Raw genomic sequence first — 19,319 nt, 5'->3', positions numbered from 1 at the left:
ATAGTAACATGACGCATCAGCTGACTGTTGGTAATAGAGTTTTTCTCGGAAGACCAGCCTAGGAGTTTGGAGCTCTCAAGTGCCCGCTTTGTATGAGCTGCTGCGGTGGAGTTCAAGGTCCTGGTTCTGGATCCTCTGCTGTGTGGAGTTTTGCAGTAGAGGCTTGAGCTAAGTTTTTGTTGTTCCTTTCCTTGTCTATCTGGTGCTTCTCACTACCCCGTGTTGATACCATCTGCAGTGGTGAGGCTAGTGTCCTTGTACTAGACAGGGCATAGTGAGGTGACAGCTAGGGACTAGGCCACGTGACGGTGGGTGGGTGGGTGGAAGGGGAGCTTAGGGATAGGCTCAGATAGTTGTTAGGAGGTGCCCCATCCCTTGTTCCCCACTGTTAGGGGGTGTGTGTGTGTGTGTGTGTGTGTGTGTGTGTGTGTGTGTGTGTGTGTGTGTGTGTGTGTGTGTGTGTGTGTGTGTGTGTGTGTGTGTGTGTGTGTGTGTGTGTGTGTGTTTTTTGTGCCGTCCGCCGGACTTTCCCATCCCAAGCCAGCTTAAAAACAGGCCATTAAATGGCCACCGGTCAGCTTGCATGTTGCCGATCAGCAGTGGCTTAGAGGGAATCTGTCAGCAGGTCTGCACTACCCAATTTGACAGTAGTATGATGGAGGAGCAGAGCAACCCGATTCCACTGATGTGTCACTTACTGGGCTGCTTTCTGCAGTTTTGATAAAATCACTGTTTTGTCTGCGGCACATCTACCATAACTTTGAATACTGAGCCTTGTATAACTGTGCCCACCACTAATGGTCAGCTTTCTGACTATGCAGATTGTATACAGAAAGCGGTCAGTGATCGGGATGGGGTTAAAACAGAGCTCACAAATATGGAGAACTACATGGCAGCAGGGTACCTAGTCCACTGTCTTATCAGCCTGAGACTGTCCACAACAGTAAGCAGCCAAGCAAGTGACATCTTTGGAATCAAGGTTTTTGTCACTGCACTATTCTGCTTTCAGATTATGTGACAAACCCGATGATAGATTCTCTTTAACGCAAGACAAATGTGACAGGCTGCTTACAGTAGGTTCTGTTTTCTTCTGGATAAACAACGAGCAATAAAAGGTATAGTCAATATGAAGGGTGAAACGGAGTCATTACAATGTGATTTATTGACTTCTAGTATGGATTAACAGCGCAGTTTATAACTCGGAGATAGGCTTGTGTGGCCAGTAGACATACTTCTCTTTATCCAACTTGGTCTCAGGGAAAGCCTCATTAACATCTTCAATGGTCATCTGGTCAAATGGAATCATGCTCCTGAACTTGGCCAGCTGCAAGACAAGATAAATGGTCAGGCTCCAGAATGAAAATAACCAAGAACGTTCAGAATACAAGACTCATTTATACTTGGGCTATGAATGCAACATTCACAGCAAACAATGGCTGCAACAGTTAGTGAACATCATTGCCTCGGCTTCACAATTCAGAACTCTCTTGTGCCTGGCATCCAGCTGAAGAGGTAATTGATGAAGACAGTACTGTATGCAGCTCATAGCTATGGATATGCTCAGATTATTATTAGTGATTGGGGGGAGCAGGGGATTGTCAGACAGGAACTGACACTGTCCACCTAAACCTTAATGGTGTAATGTATTTAGCACAGATTGGTCAGTTACTGCTACCATCTGCTACAGTTACCAATGCCAACCATGATGTTCTCAGACCCACAGACATGTAAACAGCCTCAGACTATAATGTATACGTATTAGAAGGTAGCCGACAGCACTACTGGCAAAGGGATGCCCGTCCTAATTCCACCGGACCCAGGTGGGAAGTACATACCATAGCAAAGTGAAGAACAGCATCCAATCCAGGTGAAAAACGTTTCTTTATTGTGCCAAATGCGACGTTTCAACCATCAAAGGTCTTTTTCAAGCTTGAAAAAGACCTTTGATGGTTGAAACGTCGCATTTGGCACAATAAAGAAACATTTTTCACCTGGATTGGATGCTGTCCTTCACTTTGCTATGGTATATAATGTATACATGTCCCATTCAGGAAAGACACCAACAGAACACGTACGTGACTCACGGGTGTCTGAATGAGACCTTAAAGACATTGTGAGCTCCTTTAGAGAAACTTTTTACCTTTTTAAAACCACATGAATTTACTCTAATTTTTGTCACATGAAAGTTTCATTCAAACATTTATTCAACAATTCCCTATAAACTGCAATTGTCTCCAAGCTGATATTATCAAAGCTTTTTCACTAGTGTCCATCATTGCACCACAAATTAAATAACTAGAACTATCAAAATTCACCACTAAAATGAAAATAACTTTTCCCCATGTTTTTTGTGCCTTCAAGACACAGAACTTCTTGCAGCACGTCTAGAATGTACCAGTGGATAGGCCACAATTCTACAAGTACTACTCACCTCTTTCTCATACTGTGCCACTCTGGCTTTGGATTCCTCAATATAGGAAAGAGCGGATTTATTCTGTACAGTAAAAAAAATAGGACACCTATATAACCTTACACAATAATATAAAAATAAAACTATTACATTCGAAATTTTGAACATTTTATTTACAAGGAAAACATTTTTTTTTTTATATTATGTTTAATAGTTTTATGTGGGCATACAGCCACTCAGTAACCCGTTCACTTTCAGATGTGCAAATGGCCTAAAAAAGATCAGAGCCGTTTATAAAAGAGTCAAAGAATCCATATCCCCCAGTAGTGATCCCTTACAGGACCTGTTATGGTGCTAGTCTGGGCTTCTGGGTCACATCCTGGACACATCCTGTAAAAGGGCAGGTAAATGGCCACCATGCCAATCACTGGCTGCAGTCATGACGCAAATCATTGGCATTTCTACGTGTTGAAGAAGGGCTCAGGAAAAAGATTAATGGGGGGCTGGGTAGTCGTCTGAAAGGGTTGTGTGCGTATCATTTTTTTTTTTTTTTAACCTTTTTAAAGAGGATTTTAATCTCCTGGAAAATGGCACCTACAAATGTACAGTATTCTGTAGCATTGAGACAGCCAGAGCGGGCTTACAGCGGAGGTCGGCTTACAGCGGAGGTGTACAATGAGGACTACTTACAGATTCCTGCTCCTGTGCACTAAGCTTCTCTGTCTGGGTGTCCTTTGGCTCTGGAACTGTAGTAGCATTGAACTAGAAGAACATGAACATTTTTATTAAACCAAACGTCTACAATTCTAAAACAATTGTACTCCAGGGCGACACGTCATATTACCTTCGTCTCAAACTCATTCACTAAGCCGGCCTTGGCTATTGCAGTGCGGTAGAATGCCCAATCAATGGTAGGAGGTTTGTCTGGGAGAGAAGTCAGCCTGTAACAATAAACTAGAAGAGTTAGCCAAGATTAGAGATTGCAAAATTCACTGTAAGCTAACAACACTAAACTCTACTAAGTACCATAGTCACATCCCTAGACGTGCAATAGATGCCATGGGAGGTGTCAGAACCCAGCAAACAGAGAACAGAGAAATGACAAAAGAAAACATAAGCGAGCTTGTGGTTAATATTTCATCTAAGATTCTTACCAAAAATGAGCATTGCCATTTATTAACCCTAGAATGCGTGACCATAGAAATCTACACTATTACGTACCTGGGGCCTTTGAGGCCTGTTTTCAAATAACATGGAATAACTCAAAAAAATTTTTTTTTCAAAGTTATTTGAAAGAAAGCATGCATTCCCACTAGCTCTGGGGTCCGCCTGGACAGGATTTCGTAATGGATCTGACCTCCTGGTGACCCCGGCTAAGGCTGGAAGAACACGTACCTGGGGCCTCGCAGGCCTGTCAGGTTACTTTTTTATTATTTTCTGTAAAACTACTTTAGTTACAATTTTGAAACTCTAGGTATTCCTCAGCTATATAGTTGTTAGTAATTTCCAGTTGTTCGTATATTTTTATGTTATAGGCATTTCGTATAGCAACGCTTTTTTTGTGACTACCCCATATTCACGTACCTGGGGCCTTTTAGGCCTGTGTGCAAATAACATGGAATAACTCAAATAAAAATACTTTTCAAAGTTTATTTTAAATTTGCAAAGTAAGGATGCATTCCCACTAGCGCTGGGGTCCACCAGGAGGGGATCCGTAATGGATCTGACCTTCTGGTGACCTCAGCTAAGGCTGGTGGAATCCCGCCATTCCGGCAGCCTTAGCTGGAGTTACCAGGAGGTCAGATCCATTATGGATCCCCTTCTGGTGAACCCCAGCGCTACTTGGAACATAGCCTAAGATGTGTATAATTCCAAAAAAAATTATGTACATAAAACAACAAAAATGTAACTAAACGGGCACGCCCAATATATTCACTCAGTACAATTTTTTATGATGGATACATTTTTTCTTATAAAAAGTTTTTACATAAAGTCTGTAGCAAACTTGGTGCAGGAATATTTATTTTCCACTTTACATATTCCCCCGACAATTCTTGCATATTATTTTTTCTTCAGAATGTTCCCTGCATACATTTTGTCCGCAAGTAGAACAGAAACGCTCCGATTTTCTTTCTTTCTTTCTTTGCTGGACAAATATAGCAGCGCTTTCTTTTTTTTTCTCTTTGCTCTGGCTGTTCCTGAAAGCATATTCCACATCGGATCATTGCCTCCGTAATTTGCCTTGATAAGCATTTTGTGCTAATTCTCTCTAGCATAGTAGGCATCAAAAGTTCATAACAAAGTTCTGTCAAAAATATACGTCTATTGTCCTTCCTGTTGGCATGGAATTCTGGATTAGTTTGACAATAAACAATATAGCTATTGAGGGATGACACATCAAGGATATTGGAAAAAAGGGCAACAGGCCAACGTTTAGTCTGCCTTTTACACGAATATTCAGTAATCATTTCGTCCATCTTGTCGACACCTCCTTTTGTCTTATTATAATGAAGTATAATTTCAGGTTTTTGTTTCCTGTCATTGGTGTCAATACTTTCATCGTGATGCATTGTGCTCAGTAATATCACAGATTTTTCTTTCTTGGCTTTATAGGACACCATTGTTGCCTCATTGCAGAAACCGAATACACTCTCGTAGATTGGTCGCTGTGCATTGTGCTTCATTATTGGTGGAATTTCACGGCGGTTTGGTCTCATTGTACCAACAAGTGTTAGTTGTTTCTGAAGCAAAAAATTGGCCAGTTCTAAATTAGTAAAATAATTATCCATAGTGATATTTTTTCCAGAATGGAAAATTGGTAAAGCTAGTGTTTTTACTATGTTGGAACATAGATCTTTCTGGACTGGAGCGTCAGCTTCTTTTCCACAGTAAATCATGCCATTCATCCCATAATAAGTTGCTGAATCGCACATCCAGAAAATTTTTATGCCGTATTTAGCTGGCTTACTGGGCATATATTGGATAAATTTGCAACGTCCCCTAAAGGCAAGAAGTTGTTCGTCCACTGTCACATATTTGCTAGAATTGTAAAGTTTGTAACAGTTCTTGATAAAAAGATTCCATATATAGCTAATAGGCGCTAATTTATCGGTTGCCAACCTCACAGGCCGAGTTCTCTTTTCATCAAAACGAATGCATCTCCGAATAGCCTCAAATCTATATACGGACATAGTGGCTTTGTAATGTGGATCTGCAAATGGGTTCAGAAATAACTCTCTGATTGGCACATCATATGATTTAGTCGACCCTGCCAGAAGAGTAAGGCCAATATAGGCATATAGTTCCTCTTTAGTTACATTTTTCCAAGTTTTTTTTTTTTTTCCGAAGCAATACGTTTACCTTCCACATTCGTACACAAAACTACCTCATCTGCAATATCATCTGAAACAAATTTACTGAAAACATCTTTTTTGGACATGAATTGGGAAATTCCGACAGCTCCTTGAGGAACTCTAATAATGTTATGTGATGGGGTGCGTGCATGAGCCACAGCAGTACTGTTCCAAAAAACATTTGTTTTAGATGTTCTACTTGCACATTCTGCTGGATCCATTACTTCTTCATCATCTGAGGAATCGCTGGATGATGAAGTTGATACATTAGCTGGTGGAATATACTCTTCAACCGACAAAGAAATGTCACTGTCTTCATCACTATTGAAAATAATCGCCTCAATTTCTTGGACAGTCAATCCCCTTGATGTAGACTGTGCCATTGTAATCTTAGATGTGAGTAAACTAAAATGAAAAGTAAAAAATAAAGATTACAATCAGGCTTGTGCACTATACACTGTGTGTGCTAAGACTTTGTTAGTGTTTGTGTGCTTAGGGTAAAGTACAGCCCCCCTACTCTTACCTTCAACAGATCACTTTCTTGTAAGTGCAGTAGAAGCCTCTGGTTTTGGAGCTCAGAAAGGTTCTTTGTTACAGACCAAAGAAAGCTGACTTCTTCCTCCAAAGTCTCTCCAGCAACTAGGATTTAGGACTAAAGGACCTGTACTGACATCATAATCACGTTACTTTGTGAGGGGAAACTCCCTTCCAGGATCACATTACCATGTCAGGCAGAATCCACACTCTTCCCAGCAACAGCCATCGACCAATAGTCATAAAGACTGAGTCATAAGTTCTTCCCCAACAACAGTACAGACAAAAAGACTGAGGAGTACATGTAAACCAAAGCAGGCCTCAAAGGCCCCAGGTACGTGAATCTGGGGTAGTCACAAAAAAAGCGTTGCTATACGAGATGCCTATAACATAAAAATATATGAACAACTGGATATTACTAACAACTATATACCTGAGGATTACCTTGAGTTTCAAAATTCTAACTAATGTAGTTTTACAGATAATAGAAAACAAGTAACCTAGCAGGCCTGCGAGGCCCCAGGTACGCGTTCTAGGGTTAAAAGAGGATTCATTTGTACCAATGGAAAGTGTGCAGAAATGTGACTGTGTATTTTTATGGTTGTGGCAATATTTCCATCTTAACAGCCTTGGACTGGCAGGACGTGCGCTTGAGAAGGAGGCATGCCCCGAAAAGTAGCAGGACCAGCGTGCTGCTGCCTACACCTCTCCGCTGTTCCATATGTCCGCCATATACACTGACTATGGATTTTATTCAACCCAAAGTATTTGGCCATATTCTATGTCTGGTGAACATGCGCCTCACTATTCATAGGAGAACCTACTTCTAATTGCAAAGAAATGGGAGCGTCTGCACTTTTCTTCCATAAACATCTAATTTCGACATAATAAAAGATGGGGCATGTGAGACAAGTATATGCATACATAACTGTGCATTTAACAGTACGTCTATCTAAGGGGGTAAAGCTTCTCCTGGTGGAGAGCACCAATCTGGCGTAAGGAGACTTCTAGGCCATGCAATGCTCCCCTGCAAATGTAAATATGCAAACAGTCTCCCAGGGGAGCATTGCATGGCCTTTACGTCTCTTTACGCCAGATTGGTGCTCTCCACCAGGAGGAACTTTACCCTATAAACCCACTGCCAGAGGGTTCTCATCAAGCCAGGTCAGATCTCCTGCTTGGCAACGATGAGGCATAGACATCCCATAGCACCTGTCTGCAAATGCAGTTTCTGGTTTACATTGCTATCCTAAGTCAAATAGCAAGGATCATTAAAGGGATCTGTCACCTAATCTGAGAGAAGCATAATGTAGAGACAGAGACCCTGATGCTAGCAATATGTCACTGGCTGGGCCGCTTAGTGTAGTTTTGATAATCTCCTGCTGATTATATCACTAGAAGACTAGTACCCCTGCTACCATGTAGTCCTTCATATTCATGGGCTCTGTATATCCCTGCCCCTACTGCTAACTTTCTGTTTACACTGTGCATAGGCAGAAAGCTGCCAATCATCAGTGCTGTGTGCGGGGTTATACACGGCTCAGGAGTCAGAGAAGTGGCAGATCTGCAGCAAATAATACAGTGATTTTATAAAACTACAAGAAGCAGCCCAGTAAGGCCGGGTTCACATTCGCCTATCTGTGCACAGCGTATGATCCGCATGCGTACATATCTTTAACATAGTGTACGCACGGACATGCGGTTGCATGCGTTCGCATGTGGATGTGTACGCATGCGTCGTTTTGAGGCTTGCGGCGGGGGCCGGCGAACATAACGTGTTGCATTTTTTGAGGCGTCAAATATGACTAAGGGTGCTCTGTCACCAGAAACACGTTGATACTGTTTTTATTCCTGTTGTTGCTGATGTTTTTATCCTCCACATATATTATTGAAGTGAATAAAGGAACGACACGTTTTTTCACTATCTCGTTGAGCTGGACGTTTCCTTCTTCTTTGATCCTTCTACACCCTGACACAGCGGTTCCGTGCTCCGAGTATCCAGAGACGTAAACTATGGTGAGCTGGACTTTGCTTTGCCCCGTCAAATATTGCACATGCGGATGATTGCGTAAAAAAAAACGCATTACTGTCTATGGGAACGCTTTGGTATGCAAGGACATGGGTACGCTTGTGTTCTATACTCAAGCAAACTTTAGACGGCGCATGTCCAGGAAATGATGTCACCAACTCCACCATGCGCATAAACGCAGACACATACCAAAACGCATTTAAACGCATGCACACGCAGCGCCTTTTTTTTTGCATCATACGTAAGATGATGTGGAGGCGTAAGCATGCGTTTGTGCATGCAGATGATAAGCAGCACACAGAAACGCTAGTGTGAACCTAGCCTAAGCGACGCATCATTGGCATCAGGGCCTCTCCTGACATTATGCTGCTCTCAGATGGGGTAGCAAACATATAGTTTCCTTTAAAGGGTTTTAAAAGGTCCGAAACTTCAAGTAGGCGGTACTAGAGTTCCAGTTGCTGTTGAATACAGCAAGTCTATGACACACTAAGAACATGAACACATACAATGTAACATAATATGCACATGAGGACTTATCAACGCTTTCTGCCCTCCTCTAAGGTGTGACATTAGGGGAAGTGGGCTGCTGGTGCAGTTGCATATGCTTAGTTTAGGCGGAGTAAAGCAACCTTTGTGTGTTTTCAGCGCATTGCACCAGTATTTGTGAGCCAAAACCTAATCTTTTTCAGATTATGCATAGTGTCGCCTCCTAGTGGACAGCAGCATAACACCCATGGTCCTGTGTCCCCCAATGAGGTGACAGAGTAAAAACAAGTATAATGGAAAGAGGCTACCTGTGAATAAGTACTACCAACAATGAGCATCTGCTTGCCTCATGCAAAATGCTGTAGATCTGCATTTCTCTACATGTAGGATGACCCTGCACCGCAAAACGAAGCGGCAGGCAAGCGCTGGTAAATGGCAGCAGCAACCTCGGCCTGCTGCTTCATAGAGCCGTAGCTTTTGTTATTTATTCCCAATTTGCAGTTTATATCGGTACCATTTTGGGGTCCTTGTGACCTCTTTTTATTGCTTTTTTTGCCTCAGGAAATGGCAAGGGGAATGGTGATATGAACAAGATAAAAAAAATTCTTGCTTTTTTATGTTTTGGCATACACTATATGGAATAATGTATTTTTTTAACATATTTGTTAGATTTCGCTATTTGAATTACAAGTAAAGGAAGGTAGGGGAGTATACTGCTGTGATCATAATAGTTACATTCTGGTGCCAGCTGTATAATGCAGCCAAGACGTTTGCTTTATAGAGCGGGCTCAGCTCCTGAGCCCACGCTATACATGTAAGACATACATACATGCTGTCAAGCAGTCAAACATCACTAGAGTTGCTCTTTTCTACAATCGTCACTATATAATAAAGTATTCTCATCTACCTTCGCCATGACTGTAGCAGGCGACATAAAGGTCTCACTATGACTTTCTCCAGGCTCTGCTTCTAGCTCAAATGATACAACCCCTAACATGCCTAAAACTCACTACTGTGTCCTTTCGATGATCACCAACGTAGGAAACAAGATCCAGGATGTCCTAATTTACATTTAGTGGTCATTTACAAGTTAAAAAAAATAAATTTGATTTCAGCTTAAAGGATATGGTTACCTTCTGGGGTTATTTTTTTTTCTTAAATGCATAGATTTGAATTGTAAAATTCTCATTGGTTAGGAAAGTGAAACCAGCCCTGGGGGGGGGGGGGGGGGGGGGGGGTTAATTATAAACTGAAGCCCTGCAGCCACTCCTAACAGGGTGTAATATCCTCACAGTCAGGATTCAGCTTTTCTTGCAGGTTCCAGTAGTCGTCACATGGCTGCTTCACTCATATGCGATTTTCATACTTACAGCCACGTGACAAATGTTTCTTCCAGCTTCTCTCAAGTTTTCACTGAACATTAAGAGAGTTAAGGTACCGTCACATTCAGCAACTTTGCAAAGAGAACGACAACAATCCGTGACGTTGCAGCGTCCTGGATAGCGATCTTGTTGTGTTTGACACGCAGCAGCGATCTGGATCCCGCTGTGCCATCGCTGGTCGGAGATAGAAGTCCAGAACTTTATTTCGTCGCCAGGTCGGTGTGTATCGTCATGTTTGACATCAAAAGCAACGATGCCAGCAGCGAGCATAGGGGGCGTCGCAGCGTCTCCTTCTAGCCAGTCGGTACACTCCGGCTGTTTGACATGGAGCTAACAACCAGCGAGAACGAGAAGTGAGTCGCCGTTACGTCACTGGATCGCTCCTGCATCGTTCTGGAGTTGCTGTGTTTGACATCTCTACAGCGACCTAAACAGCGACGCTCCAGCGATCTAGTTTAGGTCGGCTCGTTGTCTATATCGCCGCAGCATCGCTGAGTGTGACGGTACCTTTAGGGAGCACAGCTTGTGGCACATGACAAAGTATGCAAATCGCATATGATCACATGATGACTACTTAAAGCCACTCAGGGGAGACAAACAACTATTGACCCAGGTGCCAGAAGACCTAGATACACCTCTGGCTTCAATAGATGTTCAGGAAGCTACTCTTGTTCTTACTTTGCGGCTATGGCATCGCTGCGAGTCTTCAGTGCGTTGAACATTGTCTTCTGGTTGGGGGGAACTCTTTCTGCAAATGCCATCCAGTCCACCGCCTTGATTGCAGCTCTTCGACCCGCCATGATTAGGAACTGAAGAAACAAAAATACAAATGTCACGAAAACAAGCCAACGGATATCATGGATTCTTATGTATGGGCTCTTTCAGACATCCGAGCAAATTGGATGGCAATGCACAGACTGGCTTTCATGACACTCCTAAAAAAACAAAGCGGCTATGCTTGGGGTTGTGAGACCTGCAGCCAGTCCATGCATGGCGGTCCGATCTGCACTATGTCTGCTGGAGCCCTAAGGCTTTGTTCACACTTGTGCCATACATTCATTTTCCACGACAGATACATTTCGGATCAGATCTCACTGACCTGAATAGGGTCACCCAACTTCTAGGTGTTCCCCTCCTCCTCACATGGAAATATAGCACATCAGGGTTCTATTGTACTGAAGGAGAAAGCCCCCAATGCCTAAAGACCTGTAACCACTAATATTCTCTTCCTGTAGATCTACTAGCCCCATTAGTAGGGTCGGAGAACCGGTATAGGTCACCTCCAAGCTCCCGCACACCGGCCAGCAGCCTGCAAGGACCTGTCTGGTAGTCTGCTGACATCTAATCGCGCTGCGGAAGGCAGAGCCAGGTCACAGCCTAGTTCCCAGCCATAGATGTTCAGCTGCCCTCCTCCAGGAACAATGCGCTAACAGGTGACATCTTGGCGCATGCGGGCACACACTATGTCAGGGCAGCGCCTGGGAAATGTGGAGGCAGGTAGAGCTCCCATGGGGAAGCAGCACTGAGCAATGCTCAGAATGGGCCGGCCAGGAAGGAGAGGCAGGTAGGTGGCCGGCATCACCAAGCTACCGCCGGACAGAGGTCACCACCCTGCAGCGCCGGCACCGCACACACCGCTGTAACGTGCGGACATACAGGCCGCCCATATCTACTGTGCCGCAGCCTGCAGCACCGGACAATGGAAGCACACCATGAGGCCGCCACACAGCGCTGCCGCCGTCTCACCTGCCTGTTCTCCGACCTCCAACCTCACAAGCCGGGACACTGCAATGGCCACCACCGAGTGAGACGTGCAGCTGCTCCTCAGATCAGCCAATCACATACATCAGTACAACACGCTACAGCCAATGAGTGAAGGGATGCCAGAGTAAAAGGGAGCAGGGATTGGACGACCGGTGCCATGTGACTCAGAGAAGGACGTGCGATTCCGTCATGACCTTGAAGACCGACGTCATGACGTCGTATAAATACAACGAGTGTGGGCGGGGCTCAGTAGTTGGGAGTGAGACACACTAGGTAGGAGCTGGTGGTTGCATGAAATCATCTCATGCAGACTCCTAGAATGTGTAGGTCTGTTTGGATACTAATCATTATCACGTGACAGAGTTTTACAGTTTTAGAAAAGTGAACAGATTAGATTGTGGTGAAATATATGTAGTATTCGGGCCAGCACTATCTGTGCCGCTGCTGTGTGTCTGTATTGTGGCTGCACCAGCTCTGCTTTTGTGGACGGTCCAAGCATCTGAGTGAGTAACTGTAGTATTGGTCACCGCTACAGCCAAAACACATAGTGCGGAGTACACAATAGTGTGGCTACTAATGGGGCGAAGGATGTGGGGCCATCATACTGGGTGGGGGGCTACTAATGGGGCCATCATACTGTGTGGGGGGCTACTAATGGGGCCATCATACTGTGTGGGGGCTACTAATGGGGCCATCATACTGGGTGGGGGCTACTAATGGGGCCATCAAACTATATGGGGGGCTACTAATGGGGCCATCATACTGTGTGGGGGGCTACTAATGGGGCCATCATACTGTGTGGGGGGCTACTAATGGGGCCATCATACTGTGTGGGGGCTACTAATGGGGCCATCATACTGTGTGGGGGCTACTAATGGGGCCATCATACTGGGTGGGGGCTACTAATGGGGCCATCAAACTATATGGGGGGCTACTAATGGGGCCATCATACTGTGTGGGGGGCTACTAATGGGGCCATCATACTGTGTGGGGGGCTACTAATGGGGCCATCATACTGTGTGGGGGGCTACTAATGGGGCCATCATACTGGGTGGGGGCTACTAATGGGGCCATCAAACTATATGGGGGGCTACTAATGGGGCCATCATACTGTGTGGGGGCTACTAATGGGGCCATCATACTGGGTGGGGGCTACTAATGGGGCCATCAAACTATATGGGGGGCTACTAATGGGGCCATCATACTGTGTGGGGGCTACTAATGGGGCCATCAAACTGGGGGCTACTAATGGGGCCATCATACTGTGTGGGGGGCTACTAATGGGGCCATCATACTGTGTGTGGGGGCTACTAATGGGGCCATCAAACTGTGGGGGCTACTAATGGGGTCATCATACTATGTGGGGGGCTACTAATGGGGCCATCATACTATGTGTGGGGGCTACTAATGGGGCTATCATACTGTGTGGGGGGCTACTAATCGGGCCATCATACTGTGTGGGGGGCTACTAATGGGGCCATCATACTGTGTGGGGGGCTACTAATGGGGCCATCATACTGTGTGGGGGTTACTAATGGGGCCATCATACTATGTGGGGGGCTACTAATGGGGCCATCATACTGTGTGTGGGGGCTACTAATGGGGCAATCAAACTGTGGGGGGCTACTAATGGGGCCATCATACTGTGTGGGGGGCTACTAATGGGGCCATCATACTATGTGGGGGGCTACTAATGGGGCCATCATACTATGTGGGGGGCTACTACTGGGGCCATCATACTTTGTGGGGGGCTACTAATCGGGCCATCATACTGTGTGGGGGGCTACTAATGGGGCCATCATACTGTGTGGGGATTACTAATGGGGCCATCATACTATGTGGGGGGCTACAAATAGGGCCATCATACTGTGTGGGGGGCTACTAATCGGGCCATCATACTGTGTGGGGGGGCTACTAATGGGGCCATCATACTGTGTGGGGGACTACTCATGGGGCATCATACTATGTGGGGGACTACTAACGGGGCCATCATACTGTGGAGGACTACTAATGGGGCCATCATACTGTGTGGGGGGCTACTAATGGGGCCATCATACTGTGTGTGTGTGGGGGGGCTACTAATGGGGCCATCATACTGTGGGGGGGCTACTAATGGGGCCATCATACTGTGTGGGGGGCTACTAATGGGGCCATCATACTGTGTGGGGGACTTCTAATGGGGCCATCATACTATGTGGGGGCTACTAATGGGGCGAAGGATGTGGGGCCATCATACTATGTGGGGTTTACTAATGGGGCCATCATACTATGTGGGGGACTACTAATGGGGCCATCATACTGTGTGGAGGACTACTAATGGGGCCATCATACTGTGTGGGGGACTACTAATGAGGCCATCATACTGTGTGGGACTCTACTAATGGGGCCATCATACTGTATTGAGGACTACTAAAGGGGCCATCACACTGTGTGGGGGCTACTAATGGGGCCATTATACAGCGTGGGGAGGCTACTAATAAGGCCATCATACTGTGTGGGGGACTACTAATGGGGCCATTATACAGCGTGGGGTGGGGGGCTACTAATAAGACCATCATACTGTAGGGGCTACTAAAAAGGCCATCATACTGTGTGGGGGCTACTAATGGGGCCATCATACTGTGTGGGGGACTACTAATGGGGCCATCATACTGGGTGGGGGACTACTAATGGGGCCATCATACTGGGTGGGGGACTCTACTAATGGGGCCATCATACTGTATTGGGGACTACTAAAGGGGCCATCATACTGTGTGGGGGCCACTAATGGGGCCATTATACAGCGTGGGGGGCCTACTAATAAGGCCATCATACTGTGTGGGGGCTACTAATAAGGCCATCATACTGTGTGGGACTCTACTAATGGGGCCATCATACTGTATTGGAGACTACTAAAGGGGCCATCATACTGTGTGGGACTCTACTAATGGGGCCATCATACTGTATTGGGGACTACTAAAGGGGCCATCATACTGTGTGGGACTCTACTAAAGGGGCCATCATACTGTGTGGGGGCTACTAATGGGGCCATTATACAGCGTGGGGGGCTACTAATAAGGCCATCATACTGTGTGGGGGACTACTAATGGGGCCATCATACTGTGTGGGGGCTACTAATGGGGCCTACTTACCAGCCAAGTACTAACAAGGAGTACCGTGCGCACAACTATATAGAAGGTTGAGTGGGTAGGTTCCCACACCGTAAGTATATATTAGATAAACCCAGCACTCATCTTAAGTGATCAAACAGAATTTAATATGGTTCACTGTAGTGAAAACGTTTCAGTCTTGACCTCAGACCTTCATCAGTTACAGTGTGTAAACTCGCTTGTGGGAGTCAGTTGATCACAATTATATAGCTACCTCGAAATTGCTATTAGGAACGTAATTGGATGGCGTGGTAAAGTAGGCCTCTGTGCAGAGAAAGTGCAGCATGCTGCCGTGGTGCTCATGGACGCGGTGTCCGCCGCTTTGGTTCTATGACTGGTCTTCAATACACATTTATTCAGAAGCTTCAGTATCAAGGCCAAAACCACGAATGGAATATAAAGTGTAATGGGGAAAGATTTGCACTTTATCTCATTTTAGACTCCCATTCTTCAGTAACCTGACTGTTGCGGCCCGTGATTGCAGCAGACCGGTAGCTGGAAATTGTCCATCATCAGAAACAGATCTGTTGATGCACTGTCACACTGTCTGCAAGCAAAGGCCTCAGCATTCGGGTGACCAAAGAGTTGTCGCCGCAGCGCTTTGTAGCGGAGAGCTGCATGATCATCCTGCAACATCTGACAGCCTTTACTTTCTAGCAAGGTTACTACTAGTGATGAGCGAGTATACCCGTTACTTGGGTTTCCCCGAGCACGCTCGGGTGGTCTCCGAGTATTTGTGAGTGTTCGGAGATTTAGTTTTCGTTGCCACAGCTGTATGACTTGTGGCTGCTAGACACGCTGAACACATGTGGGAATTCCCTAACAGGCAACCCCACATGTATTCAGGCTGTCTAGCAGCTGTAAATCATGCAGCTGGAGCATCGAAAACTAAATCTACAAGCACTAACAAATACTCGGAGACGAACCGAGCGTGCTCGGGGAAACCCAAGTCACGAGTACACTCGCTCATCAGTTACTACTAAATGACAAGAATGAATGAGCTCTGGGGGAGCTGCTTGTGTCCGCAGCTGTAGCCTATTTAATGCATTTTACAATAAAATGGGAAATCTGTAACTATTTTATTCCTACTGTGTAAGGCTGGTTTCACATTTGCGTTTTTTGCCGCTGCGTTTTAGCGCAAAAAAACGCATGCTTTTTTTTCTATAGTTAACATTAAAAACGCATGCTTTTTTCTGTATGCGTTTTGCCGCGTTTGACGACGCATGCGTCTTTTCTATGCTTGCGTTTGGTTGCAGAAATGCAACATGTAGTAATTTCTAGAGGCGTTTTTTTGCTGTCTATGTAAACGCATGCGTTTTTAAGTACATGCGTTTGGTTGCGTTTTAATAGAAAAAAACAATAATACACACTGATAAGCCACCCCCCACCATCAAGGTGATAAAGGGATCCAAACCCTAAAGGTACCGTTACACTAAGCGACTTACCAGCGATCACGACCAGCGATCGTTGGCATGTCGTTGTGTGGTTGCTGGGGAGCTGTCACACAGACAGCTCTCTCCAGCGACCAACGATCAGGGGAAAGACTTCGGCATCGTTGAAACTATCTTCAACGATGCTGAAGTCCCCTGCAGCACCCGGGTAACCAGGGTAAACATCGGGTTACTAAGTGCAGGGCCGCGCTTAGTAACCCGATATTTACCCTAGTTACCATTGTAAAAGTAAAAAAAAAACAATACATACTCACCTTCTGATGTCTGTCACGTCCCCCGGCGTCCACGCACTGCTGCAGGGAGCTTTCCCTGCACTGAATGTGTCAGCGGCGCCGGCAGCAACAGCGGTGACGTCACCGCTGTGCTCTGCTTTACGGCCGGCCGGCGCTCACACAGTCAGTGCAGGGAAAGCTCCCTGCAGCAGCGCGTGGACGCCGGGGGACGTGACAGACTTCAGAAGGTGAGTATGTACTGGTTTTTTTTTACTTTTACAATGGTAACCAGGGTAAATATCGGGTTACTAAGCGCGGCCCTGCGCTTAATAACCCGATGTTTACCCTGGTTACAAGTGAACACATCGCTGGATCGCTGTCACACACGCCGATCCAGCGATGACAGTGGGTGAGCAGCGATGAAGTAAAGGTCTGGACTTCTAGCTCCGACCAGCGATATCACAGCGGGATCCAGATCGCTGCTGCGTGTCAAACACAACGAGATCGCTATCCAGGACGCTGCAACGTCACAGATCGTTGTCGTTCTCGTTGAGTGTGACGGTACCTTTACCCTAACCCTGATAAGCCACCCCCCACCATCAAGGTGATAAAGGGATCCAAACCCTACCCCTGATAAGCCACCCCTCACCATCAAGGTGATAAAGGGATCCAAATCCTAACCCTGATAAGCCACCCCCCCACCATCAAGGTGATAAAAGGGATCCTATCCCTACCCCTAACCCCAACCCTAGCTATTTCTATTTATAGTGGGTTTTCTAGATGATTTTGATGATTGGCAGCTGTCACACACTTCTCAGCATGCGTTTCAAAAATGCAAACGCAGGAAAAAACGCATGTGAACGCGTCAAAACGCGTTTTTTTTACCGCATGATAAAACGCATGCGTCTAAAAAACGCAGCGTTTGCACACGTTTACATGCGTTTTTTTCACCACCTGCGTTTGCGTTTTAAACGCTGCGTTTTTAAACGCAAATGTGAAACTAGCCTAAGGCCGGTTTCACACGTCAGTGGCTCCGGTACGTGTGGTGACAGTTTCCTCATGTACCGGAGACACTGACACACGTAGACACATTAAAATGAATGTGTCTCTGCAGATGTCAGTGTGTTTTCACGGACCGTGTGCAAAACATGGAGACTTGTCAGTGTTCGTGGGAGCGCATGGATCACAAGGACCCATTAAAGTCAATGGGTGCGTGTAAACACGTACAGCACACTGATGACATCCGTGTGCTGTCTGTGTGCGTTTTTTAATTCATAGGGTTAAAATGGAAAAAAATGTTTCAAAAAACGGACACACACTGACAGCACACGGACGAGAAAAACGGACACACGGACAGCACACGGATGGCCTACGTGCACACACAGATAGCTCAGGGACCTTTCTTCACGTACTGGAAAAATCTGGACGTGTGAGACTGGCCTAATTGAATATGTAAAATGTTTAGTTTAACCCCTTAGTGACAGAGCCAATTTGGTACTTAATGACCGAGCCAATTTTTACAATTCTGACCTCTGTCACTTTATGAGGTTATAACTCTGGAACGCTTTAACGGATCCCGCTGATTCTGAGATTGTTTTTTCGTGACACATTGTACTTCATATTACTGGTAACATTTCTTCGATATTACTTGTGATTATTTATGAAAAAAATGGAAATATGGCAAAAAATTTTAAAATTTTGCAATTTTCAAACTTTGTATTTTTATGCCCTTCAGTCAGAGAGATATGTCACACAAAATAGTTAATAAATAACATTTCCCACATGTCTACTTTACATCAGCACAATTTTGGAAACAAAATTTTTTTTCGTTAGGGAGTTATAAGGGTTAAAATTTGACCAGCAATTTCTCATTTTTACAACACCATTTTTTTTAGGGACCACATCACATTTGAAGTCATTTTGAGGGGTCTATATGATAGAAAATACCCAAGTGTGACACCATTCTAAAAACTGCACCCCTCAAGGTGCTCAAAACCACATTCAAGAAGTTTATTAACCCTTTACGTGCTTCACAGGAACTGAAACAATGTGGAAGGAAAAAATGAACATTTAACTTTTTTTGCAAACATTTTGATTCAGAACCATATTTTTTATTTTCACAAGTGTAAAAACAGAAATTTGACCATACATTTTGTTGTGCAATTTCTCTTGAGTACGTCGATACCCCATATGTGGGGGTAAACCACTGTTTGGGCGCACTGCAGAGCTTGGAAGAGAAGGAGGGCCGTTTGACTTTTTCAATGCAGAATTGGCTGGAATTGAGATCGGATGCCATGTCGCGTTTGGAGAGCCCCTGATGTGCCTAAACAGTGGAAACGCTCCACAAGTGACACCATTTTGGAAACTAGACCCCTTAAGGACCTTAACTAGATGTGTGGTGAGCACTTTGAGCCCCCAAGTGCTTCACAGAAGTTTATAAAGTAGAGCCGTGAAAATAAAAAAATCGCATTTGTTTACACAAAAATGATCTTTTCGCCCACAAATTCTTATTTTCACAAGGGTAACAGGAGAAATTAGACCACAAAAGT

The 19,319-nt window shown here is 45.1% G+C and overlaps 1 protein-coding gene across 1 annotated transcript; it reads right to left on the bottom strand.

Annotated features, from left to right (window-relative positions):
• Positions 1-1,144: 1,144 nt before the first annotated feature.
• Positions 1,145-12,079, bottom strand: ATP5PD (ATP synthase peripheral stalk subunit d). Its single transcript, XM_077251739.1, has 6 exons — positions 11,941-12,079; positions 10,873-11,003; positions 3,255-3,351; positions 3,101-3,172; positions 2,432-2,494; positions 1,145-1,324 (listed from the first exon to the last, which is right to left on the bottom strand). The coding sequence occupies exons 2-6, from the start codon at positions 10,992-10,994 to the stop codon at positions 1,193-1,195; spliced, it is 486 nt and encodes a 161-aa protein (XP_077107854.1). The 5' UTR covers positions 10,995-11,003; positions 11,941-12,079; the 3' UTR covers positions 1,145-1,192.
• Between the last annotated feature and the right edge of the window lie 7,240 nt (positions 12,080-19,319).

Source organism: Ranitomeya variabilis, chromosome 4, assembly GCF_051348905.1.
Source record: "Ranitomeya variabilis isolate aRanVar5 chromosome 4, aRanVar5.hap1, whole genome shotgun sequence".
Taxonomy (NCBI): Eukaryota; Metazoa; Chordata; class Amphibia; order Anura; family Dendrobatidae; genus Ranitomeya; species Ranitomeya variabilis.
This window is presented reverse-complemented; position numbering and strand designations above follow the sequence as displayed.